This window comes from Physella acuta, unplaced genomic scaffold (assembly GCF_028476545.2).
Source record: "Physella acuta isolate Inbredline_101_S28 unplaced genomic scaffold, ASM2847654v3 ptg001337l, whole genome shotgun sequence".
In the NCBI taxonomy this organism is placed as follows: Eukaryota; Metazoa; Mollusca; class Gastropoda; family Physidae; genus Physella; species Physella acuta.
Genome location: NW_026732852.1, coordinates 30,814 through 54,338, shown reverse-complemented (window position 1 = coordinate 54,338; position 23,525 = coordinate 30,814). Strand labels below are relative to the sequence as shown.

At 34.4% G+C, this 23,525-nt stretch overlaps 2 protein-coding genes across 3 annotated transcripts; one reads left to right on the top strand and one right to left on the bottom strand.

Annotated features, from left to right (window-relative positions):
* Nucleotides 1–316: 316 nt before the first annotated feature.
* On the bottom strand, nucleotides 317–4,768 carry LOC131958569 (nudC domain-containing protein 3). Of its 2 annotated transcripts, none has more exons than XM_059323665.1 (8): nucleotides 4,642–4,768; nucleotides 3,058–3,139; nucleotides 2,746–2,896; nucleotides 2,476–2,620; nucleotides 2,008–2,110; nucleotides 1,631–1,807; nucleotides 1,007–1,195; nucleotides 317–566 (listed from the first exon to the last, which is right to left on the bottom strand). In XM_059323665.1, the coding sequence occupies exons 1-8, from the start codon at nucleotides 4,746–4,748 to the stop codon at nucleotides 444–446; spliced, it is 1,077 nt and encodes a 358-aa protein (XP_059179648.1). In that variant the 5' UTR covers nucleotides 4,749–4,768; the 3' UTR covers nucleotides 317–443. The 2 variants fall into 2 exon arrangements, with proteins under 2 accessions (XP_059179648.1, XP_059179649.1); XM_059323666.1 differs by having other exon boundaries at nucleotides 2,476–2,581.
* Nucleotides 4,769–5,780: 1,012 nt separating this feature from the next.
* LOC131958570 (GPI inositol-deacylase) lies at nucleotides 5,781–23,509 on the top strand. Its single transcript, XM_059323667.1, has 27 exons — nucleotides 5,781–5,928; nucleotides 7,919–7,983; nucleotides 8,295–8,315; nucleotides 8,438–8,502; nucleotides 8,677–8,759; nucleotides 9,018–9,060; nucleotides 9,572–9,663; nucleotides 10,130–10,226; nucleotides 10,902–11,056; nucleotides 12,333–12,365; nucleotides 14,260–14,312; nucleotides 14,517–14,583; nucleotides 14,676–14,837; nucleotides 15,293–15,370; nucleotides 16,363–16,415; nucleotides 16,525–16,588; nucleotides 16,856–16,936; nucleotides 17,043–17,274; nucleotides 17,647–17,716; nucleotides 18,372–18,534; nucleotides 19,538–19,634; nucleotides 20,484–20,583; nucleotides 20,749–20,946; nucleotides 21,269–21,395; nucleotides 22,264–22,415; nucleotides 22,841–22,951; nucleotides 23,335–23,509. Exons 1-27 carry the CDS (start codon nucleotides 5,794–5,796, stop codon nucleotides 23,507–23,509), a joined length of 2,772 nt encoding a protein of 923 aa, XP_059179650.1. The 5' UTR covers nucleotides 5,781–5,793.
* Nucleotides 23,510–23,525: the final 16 nt, after the last annotated feature.

The window sequence follows — 23,525 nt, the reverse complement described above, 5'->3', positions numbered from 1 at the left end:
CATAAGATGCCAGACAACACATAATTTTCAGACAACATGATGGAGTCTAGAGCCAGATATAACAGACAAATGCTCTACCATTTGACAACACCGTCCTGTACAGTGCCAATGCTACCATCATAAAGCAAGTGTGTTTTGGGTTCTTTTTCCCGTATCCAATTAGGCACCACTTTAAAAGATTCCTGAAATTTTGCATCCCCTGTATAATAAAACATCTCAATGAAATGTTTCTTTCACTTAAAAAGTGCATGAGTCCTGGGCATCTCAGCAGTAACTAATACTCATAAAATAAAAATGTCCAAATAGTACAAAAAGCCAAGATTTTAAAAATCTTTTATTTCAATCAGCTGGGTGAATATGCATAGCTGTGATTTATAGCGTAATGAAGAGCTAAATCAGTGAATGTACAAAGTTCTGGAATTCATTTAAAAATAAAAACTGAATCATGTATCTTTAAAATTAATAATTCCATTAGGGTCTACATTAAAACGACTTGGGTCAAAGGGTTGGCCTTTAAATGGAGAGCCTTCAGCATCCCAGGCCTTTCTAAGTACTTCCTGTGTTTTCTAAAAGCAAATAAAAGAAAATCTTAGATATAGTGGTCATCCATTAATGAAATAATAGAGGGGTGGGGGAGATCCACACATTATGTTGTGAAATGTATACATTTAAATGAGTTATTTGTTTTAAAAAAGTAATTAATAGTATCTACTTAAATACATTTAGTTATGCCATAAAACTGAAGAATTGGAAATATTTTTATTAACCAACGAGCAGGCTATTTTTAAATACCATATACATAAAACCAAAAATTATTATACATAAAGTATTTAAAAGTGTTGTTTACGCATTACTTAGTGGGTAGAAGTTTTAGTAGAAATATTAATACAAACATGTAAGTTCATTTTTCTCCTATCTGTGACTACAATTGAAAAAAGCTTACTTAACGCTTTAGCAGGTATAGTAAATTCTGTTCTAGTGTTCTAGTTAAATCCACAATACTTACAGTCTCATGGGACTGTGGTAGTCCCAGTTGTTTCTGCCGCTGGTTGTACATCATCTCCTCAATTTTTGCCTGTGCTTCGTCATCTAAGTCTGTCATTGGTCGACTGCAATCAATTTTTTGGGTGTTTATTTTTGGTTCGCCCACAAATACATTCTCCCACCATCGCTCTTGTCTTTTCTCTAAATTAATCTAGAATGATATTATATTACTCTTAATGATAAGCAAGTTAAATAAAATTGTTATATATATATATTCTTACAATACAGGAGAAATTTCTGACTATATAATCAAAAATATTTACACAACTAAACCAATTAATTTAATACAATGAATAATTGTATTATAGTATAGTTTAATTGTATATTTATTATAACAATGTTGACCAGATTCTAAATAGTTACTTCTTAAAAAGGTTGATTATAAATTATAAGTAAAATAACATCAAAATATATACTGACATTTAGTTTAATCAGAAATAATGTAAAATGCACTTAAAATTACAAACTGTTCAAATTATAAAGAAACTAGTATAAAGTTAATAGTGCTGTTTAAAAATTGTGATGCTATAAGTTAAATATGGTACAAGGGACAGGTATTATGGCTTTAAAAAAGGATAACACTTACATGGACATATTCTCCTGGGTTTAGAGTCCACATAGAATCTTCCATATTAATTTCCCAACTGAGATCATCGTTTACCAGATCTGACCATGTTCCATCTTGCTCTAATTTTTTTACTGTTATGTGTTTCTTTTGGATTTCCACTTTCACTTGTCTGCCTTTCACTACTGACTTAGGAACCTGTCACATAGAATATACATAATTCTCTGTAACTCATTTTATTATTTCTATTGAATACTTATAGAAGCATCTTTAATTTTTTTGAGATAAAATAACAAAGAGTGCAAAGGTTATTTTTTATAAAAGTAAAATATACCCATTACAGTGTCAATAACTAAAGTAATAAAAATATGGTTCAGCTATTACTGTAAGGTTCTTACTTTGACCCTGACATCAGCCTCTGTAATGGTTTGAGACCAAAAATATGCATCATATTCCGCACCATTGTAAGTCAGTGGATTAGCTTGGAGTTCTCTGCGCTGCCTATATACAGAATTTTATTAAAGCAATTAACTTTAATATTTACTTATTGTAAACTTAACACTTACTGCATTACTTGTGAGAATAACTCTACAATTTTTTGTTTATTTCTGACACTAATTATTTATTTATCAGAGGTTGTCTGTAGTGTAAATGCCGTTTCTAGCTTTGAATGTGCTTCAACGGAGGGGAGGGAGTTTAAAAAATACTTCAAGTTTGGAGGAAATCTTGCTTATGTCAGAATTCTGGTCACTTTAGAGGGACATGTTTGTTTGATGGGGTAAAATTACATTACTTACAACAGTGGGTACCGCCCCAAACTTTTAGTTAGTACCAGTTTTTTTTTATATCATTGTTTTAACGCATACCTGGCTAATTCAGGGTCCTCCTTTTCCTTTTCTTCAACACAATCTTCAAGTCGCTCTGCTGAATGTGTTTCTTCTATTCCACTCACCCCTCCCTTAACTTCTCCTTCTGATTGAGATTTAGTAACTTTTTGATCATTTTTTGCCTCTAAGATATATAAAATTTTCAACCAAAATGTTAAGCAGCATAGTAATAAATCATGAAAATGTTATTTAAAAAATTACAAAATAGTTCTTAAAAACACCGGGACTGGAGAGAAAAAAAATTCTTACCCAGAGGTGGTACATTGGCGTCCTCTGTAATATCCATCTGTACAGGCTGACTGTTTTCAGTGGCACTGGCTGCTTGAATTTCTCTTGATTTCTTCACTTGCTCAGCCCTCTTGGAGTCTTTTGCTGCCAAAGACTCATACTTTTTAAAAATCTGTAGGTCATACATAAATAATACCTTTCTTAAAACAAAAATATCTTAATATTTTACAACACCATGAAATAAAGAAAATTGTATACATTTTCAATTTTGTATTCCTATTACTAAGACTTAAGTTTACAAGCACTAAATATTTTAAAAAAATATTTTCTTACATTTTCCAACAGCTTGAAAGCAATACCAGGTGGAAAACCTAAGCTATCTGTGTCGGCCTTCATTATGCGAAAAAAATCAGTTCTAAAAAGAATTTGAAAGAAAACTACCATGAACAGTATTTTTGGTTAGCTTTACCACCAAAAATAAATCATACTTCTAACCCATTATGCCTAAATAACATTGCAAACTAACTTTTACATTATCAGTAGTGCAAAATAAAATCTCAGTACACCCATGAGCAAATTAGAATGAGTTCAACTATTTTCTTGAGCACAAAACCAGGTACTATTTTAAGTTGGGTGGACTCAGGGTTGTTGTACAGTTTCAAACCCATAAACTTAATTTATAGGCCTACATCAAAACTGAACTTACTATTTCACAATAGATCTAGTAATTATTAACTATCATATGTACTCTACCACTCAACCATGCCATTATATTTTATAAACATAATGAGAAATGAAGGATAACTTGATATAGTCAGATATAGTCAGATAATATATAATTATATATAATATAGGCCTACAAAGTAAAACTGTATCGTATCAAGGTTTTTTTAAGGTAAAATCAAACAGTAACATTTTTATAACCATATTTTTTTATTTACAATTATTTAGGCCCCATTTTAATAACACTAACACCGTGTATGATTTCTAAATTATTTAATGGGCTTTTCGAATAATTTTTAATTTTTAGGCTTTTCTCAGTTGGGTACATAACAAAAAATTTATTTGATGGTGGTCCCAGGTCTGCAGTCTGGTGGGGTAAAACTCCATTTTAGAAATCTTAGCGTGGCGTATAGTAAAGGCTAGATTCTAGGGTAATCTATCGTTTTAGGTATAATAAAATACTAATAATACGCTCAACTGGAGGTAAACGTGAATCCCCAGAATCGGCAACAAAATAAAATATTAAAATATTTGGTAATCTATCGTTTTAGGTACGTAAAATCGCCCGCGACTAGTAATGTGAAAAACAGGTGACTCCTTGCATTTTAATAATTATTTCACATTTTGAGGAGGATTTATGTTTTGAAAAATACAAAAATGTTTCCTTGTTTCATTTATGTACCTGTTTTTAAACAATTGAATTAAAACTGTTCAGTAATAAATGAAGACTAGCGATGTTTCCAACAGATGCAACCATGCTCATTTACTATAGCAGCCATCTTGTCTAAGTTTTATTTTTATAAGCTTTTAGCGCCAGATTCAGGGGGAAGCCACTATTTTACAAATGGCTGCTGTTTATATATTATATAGCAAATCTTGCTCTCAGACACTGCTGTTTAAAGTTAATTTCTGGCCTATATCGATATATTTAGCCATTGATTTAGGTTTATTATTCATTTATCTATAATATTTGACACAAAAGTATGACAATATACTTCTATTAAAGCCTTGACAATGAGGTAACGTTTTCGTACATAAATAGCCGCGGGCGATTTTACGTACCCAAAACGATAGATTACCAAATATTTTTACCGGACAATGGGACATCGGTATCTAAAATCATCCCACAAATGGAAGTTTTTTTTAAGATATCTAGACTCTAAGAGATCTAGATCTAGATAGTGTCTATTTTACCTTCTATAAAGAAATCCTAAAATAACATCGAGAAAAGGGGCCACTTTGCCTTCGTTTTGTAAAATTCCTAACAGAGCTGCATCGTACTTTTCTGCATCAGACGCCATTTTAACTGTTTACACTTTTAAAGAAGATTCTACTAACTACTGGAAATTACAGAAAAACAAAATAAACAAGTTTAAAAAAATCATACATTTTTTATTGACCTAGATATAGACATTTAATATTTAGAGATGTAGACATATATCTAGATTTGTTGCAGAGGCGCAGCGAGGGGGGGGGGGGGAGGGGGTACATATGTCCATCATAGGGGCGCCAAATTGGGTTGGGAAAAAAATTAAAAGAGCTCATTTTACTAAAATGATTTTAGTTGCAGTTTTGAATTATTAACAGATAAAGTCAAGAAATTTAACAGCTACGAGCCTTTACATACTGATTTAACTGTTTTCTATCTTGACTGTGTAACTGCAAAACAAATACCCTAAGAAACAGTGACCGACAAAAACCGCTTAACAGCTTTTCCTAGTTGGGGGGGGGGGGGGGAGCGCACTTTTTCGCCGACTAAAATAGGAAGGCAGAGATGTAGCTATGATATTTTGCGTTAGGGGACGAACTTTAAAATTGGCGCCCCATCCCCCGCCCCGTTTAATGAAATGTTTCTATTACATTAAATAAGGAAAACAATTTAAATTTTAATAAAACATACTAACATACCAACATGAAAATTCAAACTAGGCACCCCCACCCAAACTAAAATGACTTAACCTAGTTTGAGTGCATACGCTCAAATTTAAAGTAATTCAATTTCTAAATAAAACATTCACATACAAAGTTATCATCCCCCTAGAGTAGAGCCCTAGATTTAAGATCTAGATCTCTAGATCTAGATCTAGATCTAGACTCGTCTCTATAGTCTATATCAAATCAAAATCATATCGTCACAAAAGACAAAGCTCTCCATCATCCTTCACATTAGTGACGTCATTTATGCCACGATCAGGCTTTGATGTTAGTAATTTTTTTTTATAATACAAAGATGTTTAGGCTATTTTTCAACAAAATAAATATTTGAAAAAGATAAAAGCTGAGCTGAATGAAAAAAAAATGTCTTTGAGATCTTTTGTTCCGCCTTCAGACAAACTTTTGAGAAAGATGGCAGCCTCCATACCGATGAGTATCTCAATATTAGTTCTAAGTATTGCTGCTTATGGATTTTATGATGTGTTAACAAATTTCGAAACAAATGGATGTGAAATGACATACATGTATGAGTATCCAAAATATCAGGTAAAAAAAAATGTTTTAGATCTAGATCCTAGATCTAGAACTAGATTTAGATATCTAGATCTAGAAGCTAGAGTTGCCAGTGTGAGTGAGTGTGAGGTGAGTACTGTGAGTTGAGAAGCATTGGATGATGATGATTGTTGTGGTACTTGCTTGGTAGATCTTCTAGATCTAGTCACTGAGTAGTCAGTAGTCACTAGTCAGAGTAGTAGTCAGTAGTCGGCATTAGATTTTGATGAGAATTTCACTTCAGAATGATTTTTTAAAATTAAAAATGTATCAATATAATATAATATTAATAGCTAGCACACTAGTAAACTAAGCCAATTTACTAATTTACTAATTTACACAGCAGTGTGAGACAGTGTGAGTGTAGTTACAAATAAAATTAAAATAATCTACCTAGGCCTAGAATCTAGATGTATTCTCTTCCTCATTCGTCATTCAATCATTGGGACTTTGCGAGACACCACCAAGCCAAGAAGTAAGCTCAACAGACCATATTGCTACCACCCCCACCAGTCTATGACTTATTGACTATCAGGTCAAATTAGTGACAGCTAACTAATAGATAGGGGCAGATAATGTAGTTTTTAAACAATTTGAAACTAATGGGAGGTAATAACACGTTCTGCTGGACCTTTTCATTGTCATCTGTTAAACTGTCGTCACAGATGGCTGCTTTACTTTCACAGTGGAGGGGGAAGAGGAGTGGAAAGAGGATTATTAATTGTCCTTCACTCGCTACTGAAAGTTTATTAAACCAAAATATTTTCAGTCGCATCATAGGTAGTGTTGAATTCACAAAATATGAAAAAAGGAAATAAAACAACTAAATACCGCCGTATGCTACGTCGCGGGTCAGCTCGTATGGTTATAAAATATAAAATATAAATAGAAGAAAGTTGCAAGACAAGTTTTAGTTAGGCGGCTACTTCTACTATTCTAGATCTAGAATCTAGATCTACTAGACTAGTTTACTACTGCTACTAGTCTAGCTACTAGATCTAGATATAGTAACTAATACTACTATTCAAACAATTCCTAACAACTACTAACAAATGTTCTTAACTCTGAAACTGTTACTAAACTTTACAAAACTAACAAGTTACAACTAAACTAACTAAACTTATAAGTCTATAAGTAGGCCCCAAGTACTAAGACTTAGTTCTGAAGATTAGATCTAGTAGTCATAGACACACACGCAACGAAGACAGATATTAGATAAGAAATCAATTATGAAACATGATGATTCATGATGAACAAAGATTTAAGAAAGTCTTACTGAAAGTAAAAAGCCGCATTTGAAATGCCATTTGTGTGGTAACCCTCCCCTCAAACTCCAAGCATTAAGTTTAGAGGCATGTTTTCATTCCTCTCCAAAGGTCAATTAAGACATGATATAGGAATTAACTAATTATTTAAATCATACACACTGCTAGTCATATACTATAAAGTATAATATGCTAATATAAATATATAGGCCTATGTCTCACACAATATAAAATTAAATTTCAGCAATTTATAGTACATTTACTAAACTCTAGAAGTTTTTCTCTCTTTGTACTTTGCATTTACCCATTTAATTCTAGAATCTTAATTATTCTAGATCTATTAAATTTACATGCTCACAATAACCCTGCCCTAACTTTAACTCAACTAAACCCTAGCCAGCCCTAACCATTATTTACTTATCAGAAATATGAGTGCTTTTAAAAAAAATTAATGCAACTTTTTATGCATGTTTTTCATTTAAGTTAAGGTTAAGCTGTAAAGAAAAAACAAAACACCAGGACTGACATAATTTCCGAAGCCATAACTTTTTTTTGTGATAGCTGTTGTGCTTTCTGCTCTGTCATGTTGCTTCATGTTTATTGATCAATATTTACAGGTCAATAAAGCTGAAATAATAAATATGGAGATATTGTTGACATAGACTTTTTTTTTTAAATGCAATATAGATCAATAACTATATCACGATTTTTTTTTACAGGAAATAAAACTTGATGGGTCAGTAAAGGAGTTTCCAACATACAGATTATTTATTTATGGAGAAGGGTAAGATCAAATTTAAGGCTGCTTATTAAATTTAACTAATTTTCTGTTAACTTTGATATTGTCCAGTGCTTGTTAATATTTGTGTTTTGCATTGGGGTGTGAAAATGCATTATGTAGCTGTAGCAATGGCTGAAGGGATAAAAAATAATACTTGTAATTTTAATTTCAAAAGCAATTTCATGTTTTAAAGCTTTATTTTGATTCACAGTGGCCTCATTATTTGGGTTAACTGCTTTTACATTAGGTTCTATATTTTTGATAAATGATAATAGATTGGTAATGATAATAGATTTTTAAAATTTTATTTACAGGCACTATGCTAATACTATAAGGTAAAGTGAAATTTTACAGTAATATGTAATGTCTTTATACACAAATTTTAATTTAATCACTTTTCTAAACTAATTTTTAAATTTATTTTAAAAGTTATAAAACATTGGGTTTTTTTTTACAGGAATCTAAACCTTAAAGGCATCCCTGTTCTGTTTATCCCTGGAAATGCAGGCAGCCACAAACAGGGTAATAATTTATGTTGTATTCATCAAGAAATAAGTGTACGTAATTTCTTTTAGTGCTTTATACTTTTATTACCTATTTGGCAGGTAAGTGAGTAAAAGGCATGGCTCTGTGTCATTTTTTGCTATTCAAAATTGATGTAAATGTAAGTTACAATTTTAATATTTTTTATCTCAGTCCGCTCACTTGGGTCTGTGGCCCTCAGGATGTCTGAAAAGACCAATGTACATTTTAACTACTTCGTTGTGGACTTTGATGAGGTATGATAGTCTGTTGAATATGGAATAAATAAGACAATTTTATAAACAGATTGCTTTTCAATAGATAATTTTTTTTAAATTAAATAATTAGAAGTATAAAATATCAGTACTTTATGTTCAGTAAGCTATTAAGAATCACATAGATGCATTTACTTTTATTTTTAAAAATAATAAACCTTATCTCTGGATCTTGCTATTTCAAAAGCTGTCATTTAAAATTCTTAATAATAAAATCCTTTAACTTTTTTTTTCTTAAAGGAGTTGTCTGCACTTTATGGTGGTGTTCTCAGGAAGCAAACAGGTATTTTTCTGTTAAAATATTAGGTATTGGATAGATATTAAACTGAACTATTTTCTCTCATTGTCATGTTAGCAGGATGGTGCATGTCCTGTGACTTTTTGTCATGGTTTGTGTTTATGACCCCACATGGCAAATCTCCTTCTCTGTTCTGCCTATTTATTTGTTTCAATAACTAAATATTTTAATAAGCCTTCAGAAATGAGCAAAATGCTTCTACCAAAATTTCAGACAATTCATTGCAAAACGTAACAAATTACTAGAAAAGCTACTTTCTAAATCTTTTATTAGATTTCTATATAATTATCGTATATATTGTATGTGAGAAACTGTTATTCTTTTTTGTGAAGCCTCATTATAACACAAAAAAGTATATATTGCCATCTGTTTTTGTACTTAGAATTTGATGTTAAGACATACTACTCATCTGCATATGGTACTGGAGTTCTAAAATGAAACAAATTTGTCATTTACAGTAAAGGAAATAATAGTTGATCAACTTTTTTATTTTCAGAGTTTGTCCATCTGTGCTTAAAAAAGATTTTGTCCCTGTACAATACGAACCAACATAAGCCAGACTCTGTTGTGTTAGTGGGCCATTCAATGGTGAGTTACCTTATACTCAAAATATAAGTTTCAATAAAAGTTTTAAGAAAAATAGATGAATGAAATATTTAAGTAAGATGTTAAAATAATTAATTATAGAAAAAGCTTGTATTTATTTTTGATGTTATTTTTAATAATCTATCCATTTTAAACCATTTCTGTGCTAAAGGAAAGATGTAGTTGAACCATAATTTTTTGGATCTAAATAACACAGAGAGCTTTACATTTTATTTTCTGTTGACAACAAATTTCATTAGTAGTTTTCCTCATTGTTATGGCAAGACTTTTTTTTTAGTCTGATGTGAATCCAATTAGCAGATATAAAAAAGTTTTTCCTTTTCATATTAAGTTAATTCTTTAACAAATACACATCATCCAATTTTATGATACATGATTATCTTTAAAAAAAAAAACACCATCTAAATCAAATATAGTGAATTGAACGAGTTTGACCTGATCTCTACAGGGTGGTTTGATAGCCAGAGCATTGTTTACACTTCCTGAATTTGACCCACAGCTGGTGAACACAATAGTTACTCAAGCTACTCCACACCAAAAACCTGGTAGGTTTATGCCAGGTTCACACCAAATATTGAACCCCCTAATTTTATTTCACAAAAAAATAATCACATATAAGATTACAGCTAACAGTATGTTTGCAAAAGGTTACAGCTAAATTCTTTTAAGCTTATGATGAAAACCTGATAGGTTCACACTAAAAGATTTAGATAACAGCTAAATCATAATTGGGGACGGAGTGGTCTAGCGGTAGAGAGCTGAACTGCTAAACCGTAAGTCTCGAGTTCGAATCCGGGTTCAAGTCAGTAGACCGTCCCTGAGTTCACCCAACTCTGATGGGTACCTAACTCACGTTAGGAAAAGTAAAGGCGGCTGTGCATAGTGCTGACCACACTATCTCTTCAAATGCCGAGGTCACAGAAACAAGTGAACTCTACTTCACTTGCCCTATAGACCGTCAGGTTTGAAAGGGAACTTTACTTACTAAATCTTACTTGGTTTACATTAAAAAATGGTTGACAGTTATCAAAATTACATCTCCTCATTTTAATATGAAATATACAGTCAACAGATGTAAACAAATGCTATATAAATAATATATGTCATGTAACAAACTTGTTAAACTGTTTCAATAAAATTCTAATTTTAGTAGAATTTGTTTCTGCTTGGGTAAAAAAAAATTTACAGAATATTTTAATCAACAAAATGTGTTGTTTTAGTTGCTTCCCTTGATCCCCAACTGCAGCAGTTTTACAAAGAAGTGAACCAGCACTGGAGGCAGCACTCTTCAAGCCTGCAACATGTTACAGTGGTCAGTACAGGTGGGGGCTACAGGGACATCCAGGTCCGCTATGATCTCACTAGGTTGGATGGTGTAAGTTAAATTCATTGGGACACTCACAAGCTCTTTATACATTGGGTACACTGATAATCTCTTTATTCATTGGGTACACTCATAAGCTCTTTATTCATTGGGTACACTGATAATCTCTTTATTCATTGGGTACACTCATAAGCTCTTTATTCATTGGGTACACTGATAATCTCTTTATTCATTGGGTACACTCATAAGCTCTTTATTCATTGGGTACACTGATAATCTCTTTATTCATTGGGTACACTCATAAGCTCTTTATTCATTGGGTACACTGATAATCTCTTTATTCATTGGGTACACTCATAAGCTCTTTATTCATTGGGTACACTGATAATCTCTTTATTCATTGGGTACACTCATAAGCTCTTTATTCATTGGGTACACTGATACGCTCTTTATACATTGGGTACACTGATACGCTCTTTATACATTGGGTACACTGATAATCTTTTTATTCATTGGGTAAACTCATAAGCTCTTTATTCATTGGGTACACTGATACGCTCTTTATACATTGGGTACACTGATACGCTCTTTATACATTGGGTACACTGATAATCTCTTTATTCATTGGGTACACTGATAAGCTCTTTCTTGTGTAACTACTAGATCTATCTGCAGGCTGGATGGTGTAATTTAAATTCATGGGGTACACTGATAATCTCTTTATTGTGTAACTACTAGATCTATCTGCAGGCTGGATGGTGTAAGTTAAATTCATTGGGTACACTGATAATCTCTTTCTTGTGTAACTACTATCTGCAGGCTCCTATCATACCTTTCAGATACATTCACATGTATATCATCATCTATTCCTGTTAGTGTGCAAGTCACATGGGGCAGATGAAGTAGAGTTCATCTGTTTCAATGACCTTGGCATACATTACAAGGGGATAGTGTGGTCAGCACTATGCCCAGGCGCCTTTGTTTCCCCTAACTTAAGTCAGGTACCCATCAGAGCGGGGTGGACTCAGGGACGTCCTATATATTATATTTGAGCCCTGGATCCAAACTCAAAATTTTCGGGTTAGCAGTCTAACACTACCACTTGACCACACCATCCCCCCTCATATATATATGTATACCTATTCTTATTTATAACCAAAAGCCATCTACTGTCGTCAATAGTTTGAACAGCAAACATTGCCTGCTGAATATATGTGGTTCTGTTGGTTAAAACATTTCACACTGTTTGATAAATTTTAAACCACCCCTTAAATGTTATAGAGAAAAAACTATTTTTTAAGACTTACTCTTGTTTTTGTTTTAACAGATTGTTTCACCTAATAGATCATTGAGTGTTCTGGTAAGCTGATTATCTAACTATTTTTGAAAAACTATCTTTTTCAGTCATAGAGATATTTTATTAGTAACTAGAATACCCGTCATCCCTTGGATAACTGTGGGTTTCGGGGGTCATCCATCAAAAAACATCACGTCTGTCACTCAGAGGCATAGCGAGCCTTCCCGGCGCCCGGGGACAAACTTTTCGATTTTAACCCCCCCCCCCCCAAGATTTCGATTTTCAACCCCCCCCCCCCCTCAAACTTTTGATGTGCACCCCCTCCCCCCCCCCACTCAAACTTTCGATTTGAACCCCCCTCAACCTTTCAATTTATTTTTCCAAACCATTTTGGCGCCCCAACATACGTCCCCCCGCCTTCACTCCCTCCGCCTCCCCTCCCACCCCCCCCCCGCCTCCCCTTCCCCCCCCCCCCCCCGCCTCCCCTTCCCCCCCCCCCCCCCCCCCGCCTCCCCACCCGCCCCCCCCCCCCTCCTCGCTACGCTACTGCAGTGTCACTTATCGTCACAAAAACAGAGCCCACATTCAAAAATATGTTTCTTATCTTTTAAAAACACCGAAAACACCGATTTCGGACTATCCCTTCATATACTGACGTCACATGTGACCTACTCAACTCTACTTCACCTGCCCAGTGTCCCGCCAAGTCTCAGACAACATGTTTTTATCGTTTAAAAAACGATTCCAGCCGAGCATGTCTCTGACCACACTATCCTTTCATATGGTTAGGACAAAGAAACAGATGAACTCTACTTCACCTGCCCTGTATCCTGCCAAGTTCAGATAGGCAACTTTATCATTAACATCTAAAAAAAAAAAAATTGAAAAAAAAAAATCATTTTTTATCATTAACATCTAAAAAAAAAAAAAATTAAAAAAAAATATCATTGACATATTGGTCTAGAACCTGTACCACTCGCATGAGAGCGGACTACGCTACAAACTTAGCTATTTACTCCTGACGTCACAAATGAATTTTTATACTATACTTTGATGCAACTTGATTTCGAGCATCTAGTCTAGAAGTAGTAACTTTCAAATTAAATTTTATCTTAAATTAGCCAAACAAAGATTTATATAAAATAATTAAGGCCTGAAATAGATTCTAGATGTATTAAGGCCTGAAATAGATTCTAGATGTAGAATTTACATTAAGTCTAGATTTAGAATTTACATTGAGTTTAGTGATCTAGATCTAGGCTAGATTCATAAATTTCCTTCGACAGGTGATCTTTAGATATAGATCTAGAGAAATTTATTGTAAAACTAAATGAAAAAAGACAGTTGAAAATTGATATAAGTGTTGGAACGTAATAAATACAGCAAACGGACGTATTGTTAAAGTTATGACCGACAGAAAATTAGATTTAGAACGCGTTAAACTTTGGAATGGGAACACAATTTTCTTCGATAGACGCGCCGCCATTTTATTGTACTAAAGAGTCAACAAAAAGCTCTGACGTCACTATCAAGGGACGTCACTATCCCCACAAAGTTTATTCAAAGTATTAACATTTTTTAAAAAATACGGTTAATTTAACAATGAATAAATCAATAAATTAATTAACGTCTTTAAATAAATTTGTGATTAACAGTCTGTCTGCATTAAAAAATTATTCTCTACCTACATACTATTTTACAGCTTTCCAGATAGAGCCGAACATATCAGGATACTTGATCAGGCAAACAAACAAACAAACAAAAAAACAAATAAATATTCAAACATGTAAACAAACTTGACTTTTAGTAGTATATAGATTGTTTCCCAGTCAATTATATTATATTATCTTGACTTTTTTTTTTGCTATTTTCATCTATCATTACATTAGTCAAACTGTTCAACCAATTTAGTGTGTCTAGACTTTATTATTGAAACAGGATTAATTTTTTTCTCCAGACAAATGCAGTTCCAAAGGCTTGGGTCTCTACTGATCACCTATGTGCTGTTTGGTTTGTAATCAGTCTTTTCTAGTGTTTTTTTGCTCTTTATATTTGATCTTTTAGATACCGTCTAGGTGTTTTGTTAACTAAACGAGCCATGTTTGATCTTTCAGGTGTCGTCAAGTTGTTTTGTTAACTAAACGAGCCATGTTTGATCTTTCAGGTGTCGTCAAGTTGTTTTGTTAACTAAACAAGCCATGTTTGATCTTTCAGGTGTCGTCAAGTTGTTTTGTTAACTAAACGAGCCATGTTTGATCTTGTAGACAAGAGAACTTTGCAGGTAAATTTTTTTTTATAATAAACAAAATCAGTAATACTTCACATGTAGGTAAAAATACTTGATGTAATGAACTTAGACAATTATGTGAACAGATATCCCATGATGCGGATCTCAGGATGAAAGTCTTCAAACATCACTTCCTGGACAATAATGGTCTCACTGACTACCTGACACCTAATGATAACATCATTCTTGACCCCAAGGTCAAGTGGGAGGTCAAAGATGAAAGGTTGTGGAAATATTCTGCTAGTAGGGTAAATTTATTTTTGTTTGCCTACATCAGCACTCTACGGCACCTTCTATTTATATCATTGATAAATTTCCATGAGCATGCTACTTTTTTCACTGTCGTATAATCTACTGATAATACCTTCACAAAATTTGCAATGCCACTCTTCTCATAATTTAGACCAGGGGTCTCCAAACTTTTCAGTCATTAAGTATCAAATTTCAGTTCGGGGGTCAGTTTTTTCCAGGCATGTCTTTGATTTTTCTGGGCAAAGTTCCTCAGCCATCACCAACAAACACTTTTTCCGTGGACAAAAAGATCTCCGCAGGCCGGATAAGAGGACCTCGCGGGCCGCATCCGGCCCGCAGGCCGTAGTTTGGAGACCCCTGATTTAGACAGCAAAATTCAATAGATATAGAGTGTAGTTTGTTGTTGGTTCTAGAAGTTTAATTCTTGCATCTGGTATATATTCAACTCTAGATGACTACAACAACCTACTTTGCTATTCCATTTGTCTTGGAGGAAGGAAAAGATTCCATTCTTGTCATGAGTAATTTGGTAAGTTGGCACTATTTTGTAGTTACAACTTACAAAACATTGAACATGTGTAATAGTTTACAATAAAAGTTAACCAAATGCTGAGATTGAGGATTCATTTGCTGGTGTTGCACAAATAGCTGATAGGTTGATTGAGTAATAAATAAATTGGGAGTGATCTCCCCTAAACTTTCTCGAATATTCTTATATAACACTATAGGGGATGGCAACTCGGGATAGAGACAATATTTTAATCCATTTTTAATTATTTAAACTTTTTATAATAGAATAGAATCTCGTAGATAAAAGAATTGCGCACCAAGTGAATGCCAAACAAAATGTGTATAATAGTGCGGAATATTATTAGTACTTTATAAATTCACATGCATTTCTTGAGAAATCGGAAATTGCGTAAATTACCACTTCTGGTCAATGGAAGTTTCTCAAAATTTGACAGAAAGCAGTGAATTAGATTTTTTACTTACATGTGCAATTTCATTTATCTATCTGAAATATTCCTCAAGTTATAGGCTTTTGAAAAATTGAAAGTAGAATAAGTTCCACTTCTGGTTATCGGAAATCGCTGAAAAATTGATACAGATCTACAGATTTGATACAATACTTATAAATGAAATTTCATCAACCTAGCTGTAACGGTACTCAAGTTATCATGTTTATACACACACACACAAACAGAATTGGATAATCCAGTTTTCCCAACTCCTTTACGCATAAAACGCCAAAATTTTGATAAATCTGGATTTATAATTTTTCCCCGATTAAAATAAGTCCTCTATATCCCGGATGTGATGAAGGACCTATGGTTTTTGTTACAATACTTTCTCTATAGTCTGTATACGAGAAAGTAAAAATGAAGGTGAAAAAGGTAAATTATGCATGATCACATAAACACCTGGGTTGTTAAATATGATTTGTTCTGCAAGTTATTGTTTATACAAGAGAGCAAGAGAAATGTGTGCCTGTATTTGACATATGCTACTATCTCTCAACAGACTAGCTCGCACTGGGTTTGTTACTGTAACATCCCACAAGGACAGGAAAAATGGTGAGTGACACCCTACTTTATCTAAGGAGTCTAGTTTATCAGTTAAAAATTGACATTCTATAAAATTTAAAGTAGACTTAAAATAAACGTGTGATACACATTTCTTCAGCACGTCCTGTACCAATTTATCAACCGCCACAAGATTTCTGCCGCCAAACTATGCTAATTCTAAGGTCAGTTTGTCATAGTAGACAACACATTTTTTTATAAACATGCACTGGAGAGTAGGGGAACATGAAATTAAAATTAAATAAAGAAAACAACATTGGCCTAACAATAAAACACAAACATTTCTTTTCATCTAACTTTATGAACTCCAAAAAATTACCATTTTAAAATGTAATTTAGAGATTTTTTTTTATAGAAATGATAAAATCAAGCATCCTTTCTAACAGTATTATTTTGAAGAGCTGAACTACTTAACCTTTTTCTTCTTTCAGTATGTTCGAGTCATGCACAAGGACATTGAGAGTACCAACAGTTCTTATATTTTAATCTTGGCCAATGCAGGGGAGAAAATGGTAATGGCCTAAAAAAATAAGAGATTATTATGATCTACAAAATTATATTGTACTTTTTTTTTCACTTCACATCTATATGTTGATATCTGTTTTTGAACATGCACAGGTGAATATTTTGGTTGACCAGTATGACAGCAATGAGCGCCACCTGGTGTACCAGATGCCCAACACATACGACACCATCATCTCCTACCCCATCTCAGCCACAGATGGCGCTGCCCTGTTAAGGATGAACAACGCCTCCACCTTCTACAGCCTCCACCTCGCTGGCCTGTCCCTCCCTACCAACGCCTACAAGGTGTATGTGACACCTCACAAGTGTCGCAAGCACAGCGCAGGTAACTGGAACATGTATGAAAGATCAGAGGGAATATGTGTATAGACGTACCACATTACATGTTATTCTAAATCAGCTAATGCAAGTTTAGACGCTTTGAAAATTTTGTAGCTGTAGCAAAATTAAGGATGACTAAACAAAATAAGATTTCAAACTCTTTTACAGTAATATTGTCATATTACAATAATGCTAAAAAAGCTACTTTAAACAATGTCATCTTAAAAGTATCTCTATACATATGTGAATACAGGCGCCCCCCCCCCCCCCCCCACCCCTACATTTCAAAAATAAAAATTGAATTAAATTTAAAGACAATGTTTTCTGATAAGTAAAAATTGAAACTTGTAGATTAACAGAGTGATATGACTTTCAGAACCGTACGAGGGCAGTGTCTTAAGACTGAACATCCCCTGGAGTCATGAGGAAGTTTATTCGTTTGCCAGGTAGGGTGCCTTGTTCATGATGTCACTACACAGTATCTGTGGTAGTAACTTAAAATTAGTTATCTGTATGTGTCTGACACCGTGTTTACACCTGCGACATGTATACTATACAAGTATAGAAAAAACTTCGCAATAAGTAAGTAGGTCCCTCTATACAAGTTCTGATAAAATTAACTTATGGTGCAGTTTTTTTTCTAAACGTGTATAGTATACATGTCGCATGTGTAAAAACTGTATGAGGAAGTACTAGCAGTTCTCTGAAAACAAAAGGTTGTAAATTTTCCCATTTATGTTGTAAAAGGTAAAACTTGTCTGTATCACACCACTGTAAACAAGAGATGATGTAAATGTCCCCAGCCTTGGGGTAACTGGTAAAAAAACCTAAAACATATCTGTAACACACCACTGTCAACAAAAGATGATGTAAATGTCCCCAGCTATGGTAAAGAAGCCAGCTTGTCCATCCGTGTAAGATAGCTGTGGTAAAAAACCTAAAACTTGTCTTAACACACCACTGTAAACAAAAGATGATGCAAATGTCCCCAGCTATGGTAAAGAAGCCAGCTTGTCCATCCGTGTAAGATAGCTGTGGTAAAAAACCTTAAACTTGTCTTAACACACCACTGTAAACAAAAGATGATGCAAATGTCCCCAGCTATGGTAAAGAAGCCAGCTTGTCCATCCGTGTACAGACAGCACGTCCAGCTGGCTACGACTGGAGGCTGGACAGCTCTGAGCCGCACCTGGAGATGTTCCTGCACCCATATTGCCACTACAAGCTCCGGTTGGTCATCTCAACCCCAGAAGTTTTAGGCCAGGTCAGCTTTTGGTCAAGTTTCTAGTGTTAATAGCTGTGTTCCAGACCATCTATAGTGACTTAAACAATAGCTTTAGTGTTTTTTTGTTGGGCTTGACCATTTTTGGTCCAGCATTTGACATATACATTATTGTAAGTGTTTTAATAGGAAAAAATGACAAACTTTCTAAAAATGCTGCTAAAAAATCTTTTTTTATTAACATTACATTTTAACACGTTTTTATTAACTCAGCTTCGCGTGTGTTTGTTTGTTGTCAAAATTGACATCGAAAATTAGCCCACTTCTGATTGCTCTATAGATCTGAAATTTGGCATGCAGGCTACTTTCGCCTAACAATTTCAGATGCAATCATAAAAACTAGCAATTAGAGACCGTAATTAGCTTAATTTAATTACGCCCTAAGGACCATAAAATTGAGGACATGATTTCTAAAGATACCGACAAGACTGAAGGCCTATTGACACAGTTACTTCGGCCCCAATCGATGTGAGCGCGCTGGCCGTGATCGTATAGTGGTTAGTACTTCGCGTTGTGGCCGCGACAACCCAGGTTCGAATCCTGGTCGCTCAAGATTTTTAGTCCGTGTATTTATAAACACTTAGTCAAGTCATACTTAATCAAGTCATTGGATAAAGTAGAAAATAAACTATATAAAAAACTTTTTTTAAAAACCACGTTTTTCATGTGTAGCAACGGACTAAAAAGGAGAAAATAAAATACTTAAAAAAAACTTTTTAAAAAACCACGTTTTTCTTGTGGACTAAAAAGTAGAAAATAACTATTTACATACATTTGATGACAAAAAACGTGGGTCGAGAAATTTGATGGTGAACGTACCCACGTTTTTTGTCATCAAATGTATGTAAATAGTTATTTTCTACTTTTTAGTCCACAAGAAAAACGTGGTTTTTTAAAAAGTTTTTTTTAAGTATTTTATTTAAAAATATTTTAAGTATTTTAAGAAACTAATTAGTATGTATTTGTGCATACAAACTGTCAACAGGCTGTTCGCTTCTATGCTGTTCTCTTGCCTGCCTACTTTGTGGCTGTCCTCTTCATGTCTTTCAAGGGTGTACTCATAACACAAGGAAAAGGTCAAGGTTGGAAGAGTCTATTTACAGCTTAGAAACTTAAGAAATATTTTATGGATTGTGTGTGTGGTTGGCGGTTAAAAAATATAAGGTTTCATTAGCATAGGTAGTAATGGTGTGGTGGTGATAATGTGGTTGTGTTTAGTACATGGTGTGGTGGTGATAATGTGGTTGTGTTTAGTACATGATGTGGTGGTGGTTGTGTTTAGTACATGGTGTGGTGGTGGTGGTAATGTGGTTGTGTTTAGTACATGATGTGGTGGTGGTTGTGTTTAGTACATGGTGTGGTGGTGGTTGTGTTTAGTACATGGTGTGGTGGTGGTGGTAATGTGGTTGTGTTTAGTACATGATGTGGTGGTGGTTGTGTTTAGTACATGGTGTGGTGGTGGTTGTGTTTAGTACATGGTGTGGTGGTGGTTGTGTTTAGTACATGGTGTGGTGGTGGTTGTGTTTAGTACATGGTGTGGTGGTGGTGGTAATGTGGTTGTGTTTAGTACATGATGTGGTGGTGGTTGTGTTTAGTACATGGTGTGGTGGTGGTTGTGTTTAGTACATGGTGTGGTGGTGGTTGTGTTTAGTACATGGTGTGGTAGAGTTAATGTGACAGTTTAGTACATGGTGTGGTGGTGGTAATAGAAGTAGAATCATGTGATGTAGTTGCAATGTCATAATAGAAAGCAAGTGATTAAAATTTAGTAGTTAGTAAACTGGCCTAGTGATGGGAAATGTAGCCTTAGGGCAGGTTGATACATGATAGGGATGTTTGTGGGCTTTTTTACTTGTAGATTCATTTTATTTTAAACCTAAATTCATTAGTTAAATTGTTTTTCTAACAAAAGTTCTTTTCAAATGTTTCAGTTATCAACATAAAAACAACTAGTCCATCAGATTGGCTGTTCATATACAGCAGACCTTATTACATTGTACCTACAGTTATTGTAATTAGATATTTACTCAGGTATGGAACCTTCCTGACATGAATTTGAAATTTTTTAGCAGTATAAAATGTAAAACTGTAGTATAGCACAATCCAACTTTTCTCTGACATTGTTTTTAGCAGTATAAAAAGTTTGACTGTAGTATAGCACAATCAAATTTTTATTTCCCCTTTTCTGTTTCCCAGTGTTGGTATCATTAAAAAGTTGGTGGGGAAACTGCTGGCGGTTGAAGATGACAGCGTCTCACTCAGTCAAGATGGGGTCTACTTCTCTCTCCTGCCTGCTCTCTTGTACGTCACTGCATACCTGGCCTCGTACATACAGACAGCGCTGGTGTACCAGCTGCTGCGTGTGTTAGGTTACTTAGCCAGGTGCTGTGCCATGTAAGTAGGGTTAGCCGGTTAAGATAGTCAGTTAACTTTAGCCTACTGATTCAGGTAATTACTTAACCTTTAGCTACCTGCTTCAAACTGTAACTTAACCTTTAGCCCTACTATATTTAACATTACTTAGCCAGATGTTGTGCGCATAAATAAAACTGGTCTTCCTTTTCATGTTAAATTTTCAAAGGAAAAAGTTGATTACAAATGTTAATGCAGTTTTTGTATAAGTAAAATTGTTCAATGCTTCACCTCTAAATCTTGAAGATAGAACTAAAGATAGGACTCACCACAGGACTTACCCTAATTAATTTGTGTGTTCCAGAGTTCCAGGATTTGTCTCAAGACAAGCCAGTTACCTACAGCTGCTGGTCAGTGTAGCGGCCATCTTGTCCACTTTCTGGTGCGGAACTTTGGGTCTTTTTATTTTCTCAGCTTTACTCACTCTCAGGGTAGGTGTTTGATTAGCTTTATTTTCAAATCATTGGTTACATTTTGTTTTATATCATTGGTTTAGTGCTAAAATGTTTGGTTAAGTTTAATGTTAAACGTTTGGTTAAGTTTAGTGTTAATTTAAATCTATGATTAAGTTTATTGTTTAACCTTTAGTTAAGTCTTTTGCTAAGTTTAGTGTTTAATCTTTAGTTAACCAAAAGTGTTTGATCTTAAGTTAAGTTTAGTGTTAAAACTTTGGAGCTTTGAAGTTACATCTCTAGATATCACCACACACTTATGAAATACTTGATCTTGTTTCCCCCGTTAGATCTAAACATGATTTGTTTTGTTCCTACTACTCTGTGTTTTTAACTTGCCTGTGATTGTATAAAATGTTCCCCCAGTCAGATCTAAACATGATTTGTTTTGTTCCCACAACTCTGTGTTTTTAACTTGCCTGTGACTGTATAAAATGTTCCCCCAGTTAGATCTCAACATGATTTGTTTTGTTCCCACAACTCTGTGTTTTTAACTTGCCTGTGACTGTATAAAATGTTTCCATAGTTAGATCTCAACATGATTTGTTTTGTTCCTACAACTCTGTGTTTTTAACTTGCCTGTGACTGTATAAAATGTTTCCATAGTTAGATCTCAACATGATTTGTTTTGTTCCTACTACTCTATGTTTTTAACTTGCCTGTGACTGTATAAAATGTTTCCCCAGTTAGATCTAAATATGATTTGTTTTGTTCCTACTACTCTATGTTTTTAACTTGCCTGTGACTGTATAAAATGTTTCCCCAGTTAGATCTAAACATGATTTGTTTTGTTCCTACAACACTGTGTTTTTAACTTGCCTGTGACTGTATAAAATGTTTCCCCCAGGTCTTACAGCTGTTGTACACTGTGGCCAGCAAGATGGACACACAAGACACACACCAGAAGCTGCTCATGTTCTTCCACCTGATGTTGCTGGTCAACCTGCAGACCCTGCTCAACCTGGGCTCTTTCATTGTCTGGCTCAAACGCTGCATCAGGTAGGTTGGGCCAGAGCTGCTGGTGTATGTTTGAAGAGTTTCATCTGTCGCATTTATATGTAGCTTTACAAATGATGTATCATATTGTAGTGTTTCAAATGTTGCATCTTATTATCTATATGGAGCATTTCAAATGTATTCCATTGTTGCATTTCAATCTCTACCACTTTGTAACATATTTTTAATGTATTATATTGTAGTGTTTCAAATGTATCCCATTGGAGAATTTCAAATATATCCTATTAGTGTTTACAATGTTGAAATTATCTTTGAAGTATTTTATCCCTTTAGTTTTTGTGAAGTTGTATTCAGTTCCTCTTTTTATAAAGTTAAATGCAGTTATTTTTTTTTTGTAATGTTGTATCCAAATATAGTTGGTATAATTTGGTATCTAATTTATTTGATAATGCCTTCTCTGTTTTCAGCAGCCAATTAATCCCGCCCCAACTTAGCCCTGACCCATCCCAGCTCCCTGCTTTGGTGGTCTGCGTCTGTCTGACTGTCATTTTGTTGTCTTCAAATTTTTCTCTCACTGGGTAAGTCAAGGAACACAATTTATTTTTTAAATTTGGTATCTTTTAATGTAAGGGACAGTGTTCTACAGGGGAGTATTGATTCAATTGGGGTCAAATCATGAACTTTATTAATTAATGGATTCCTTACATTCCACCCTGTTTTAGTGGTGCGTGAGTTGAATTTGTGATAGTTTATTTGTCCCAGCTACACAGCGTCATAAAACTCACCCAACAGCTTTTGGGTAAGGGACAGCAACAACTAGATGGCCAGCTTTACTTAACCTTCCTATTATTAATAGCCATTTTTTCATGCAACTGGGTGCACTTGAAACAGTAACAAATACCTGTCCTTTTTTTTAGCTGAATCTGAAGTCTTGTAACTGTGGTAGCTATTTTGTCTCCAGGTCCCAGAACATTATGATTGGCTGGTTGTACTTCGTCCTGGCCACAGTGACTCTCCTGTATGGGATGGAATCTTTATACCGCCTGCCCACCTTCCTGGCGGCGTCAGTTTTTCTGGTTACCCTCGGCAACCTGTCTTCTATATTTTCCAGTCCTCATAGGAACAAAGGCGAATAGGTTTACTGCTTTTACA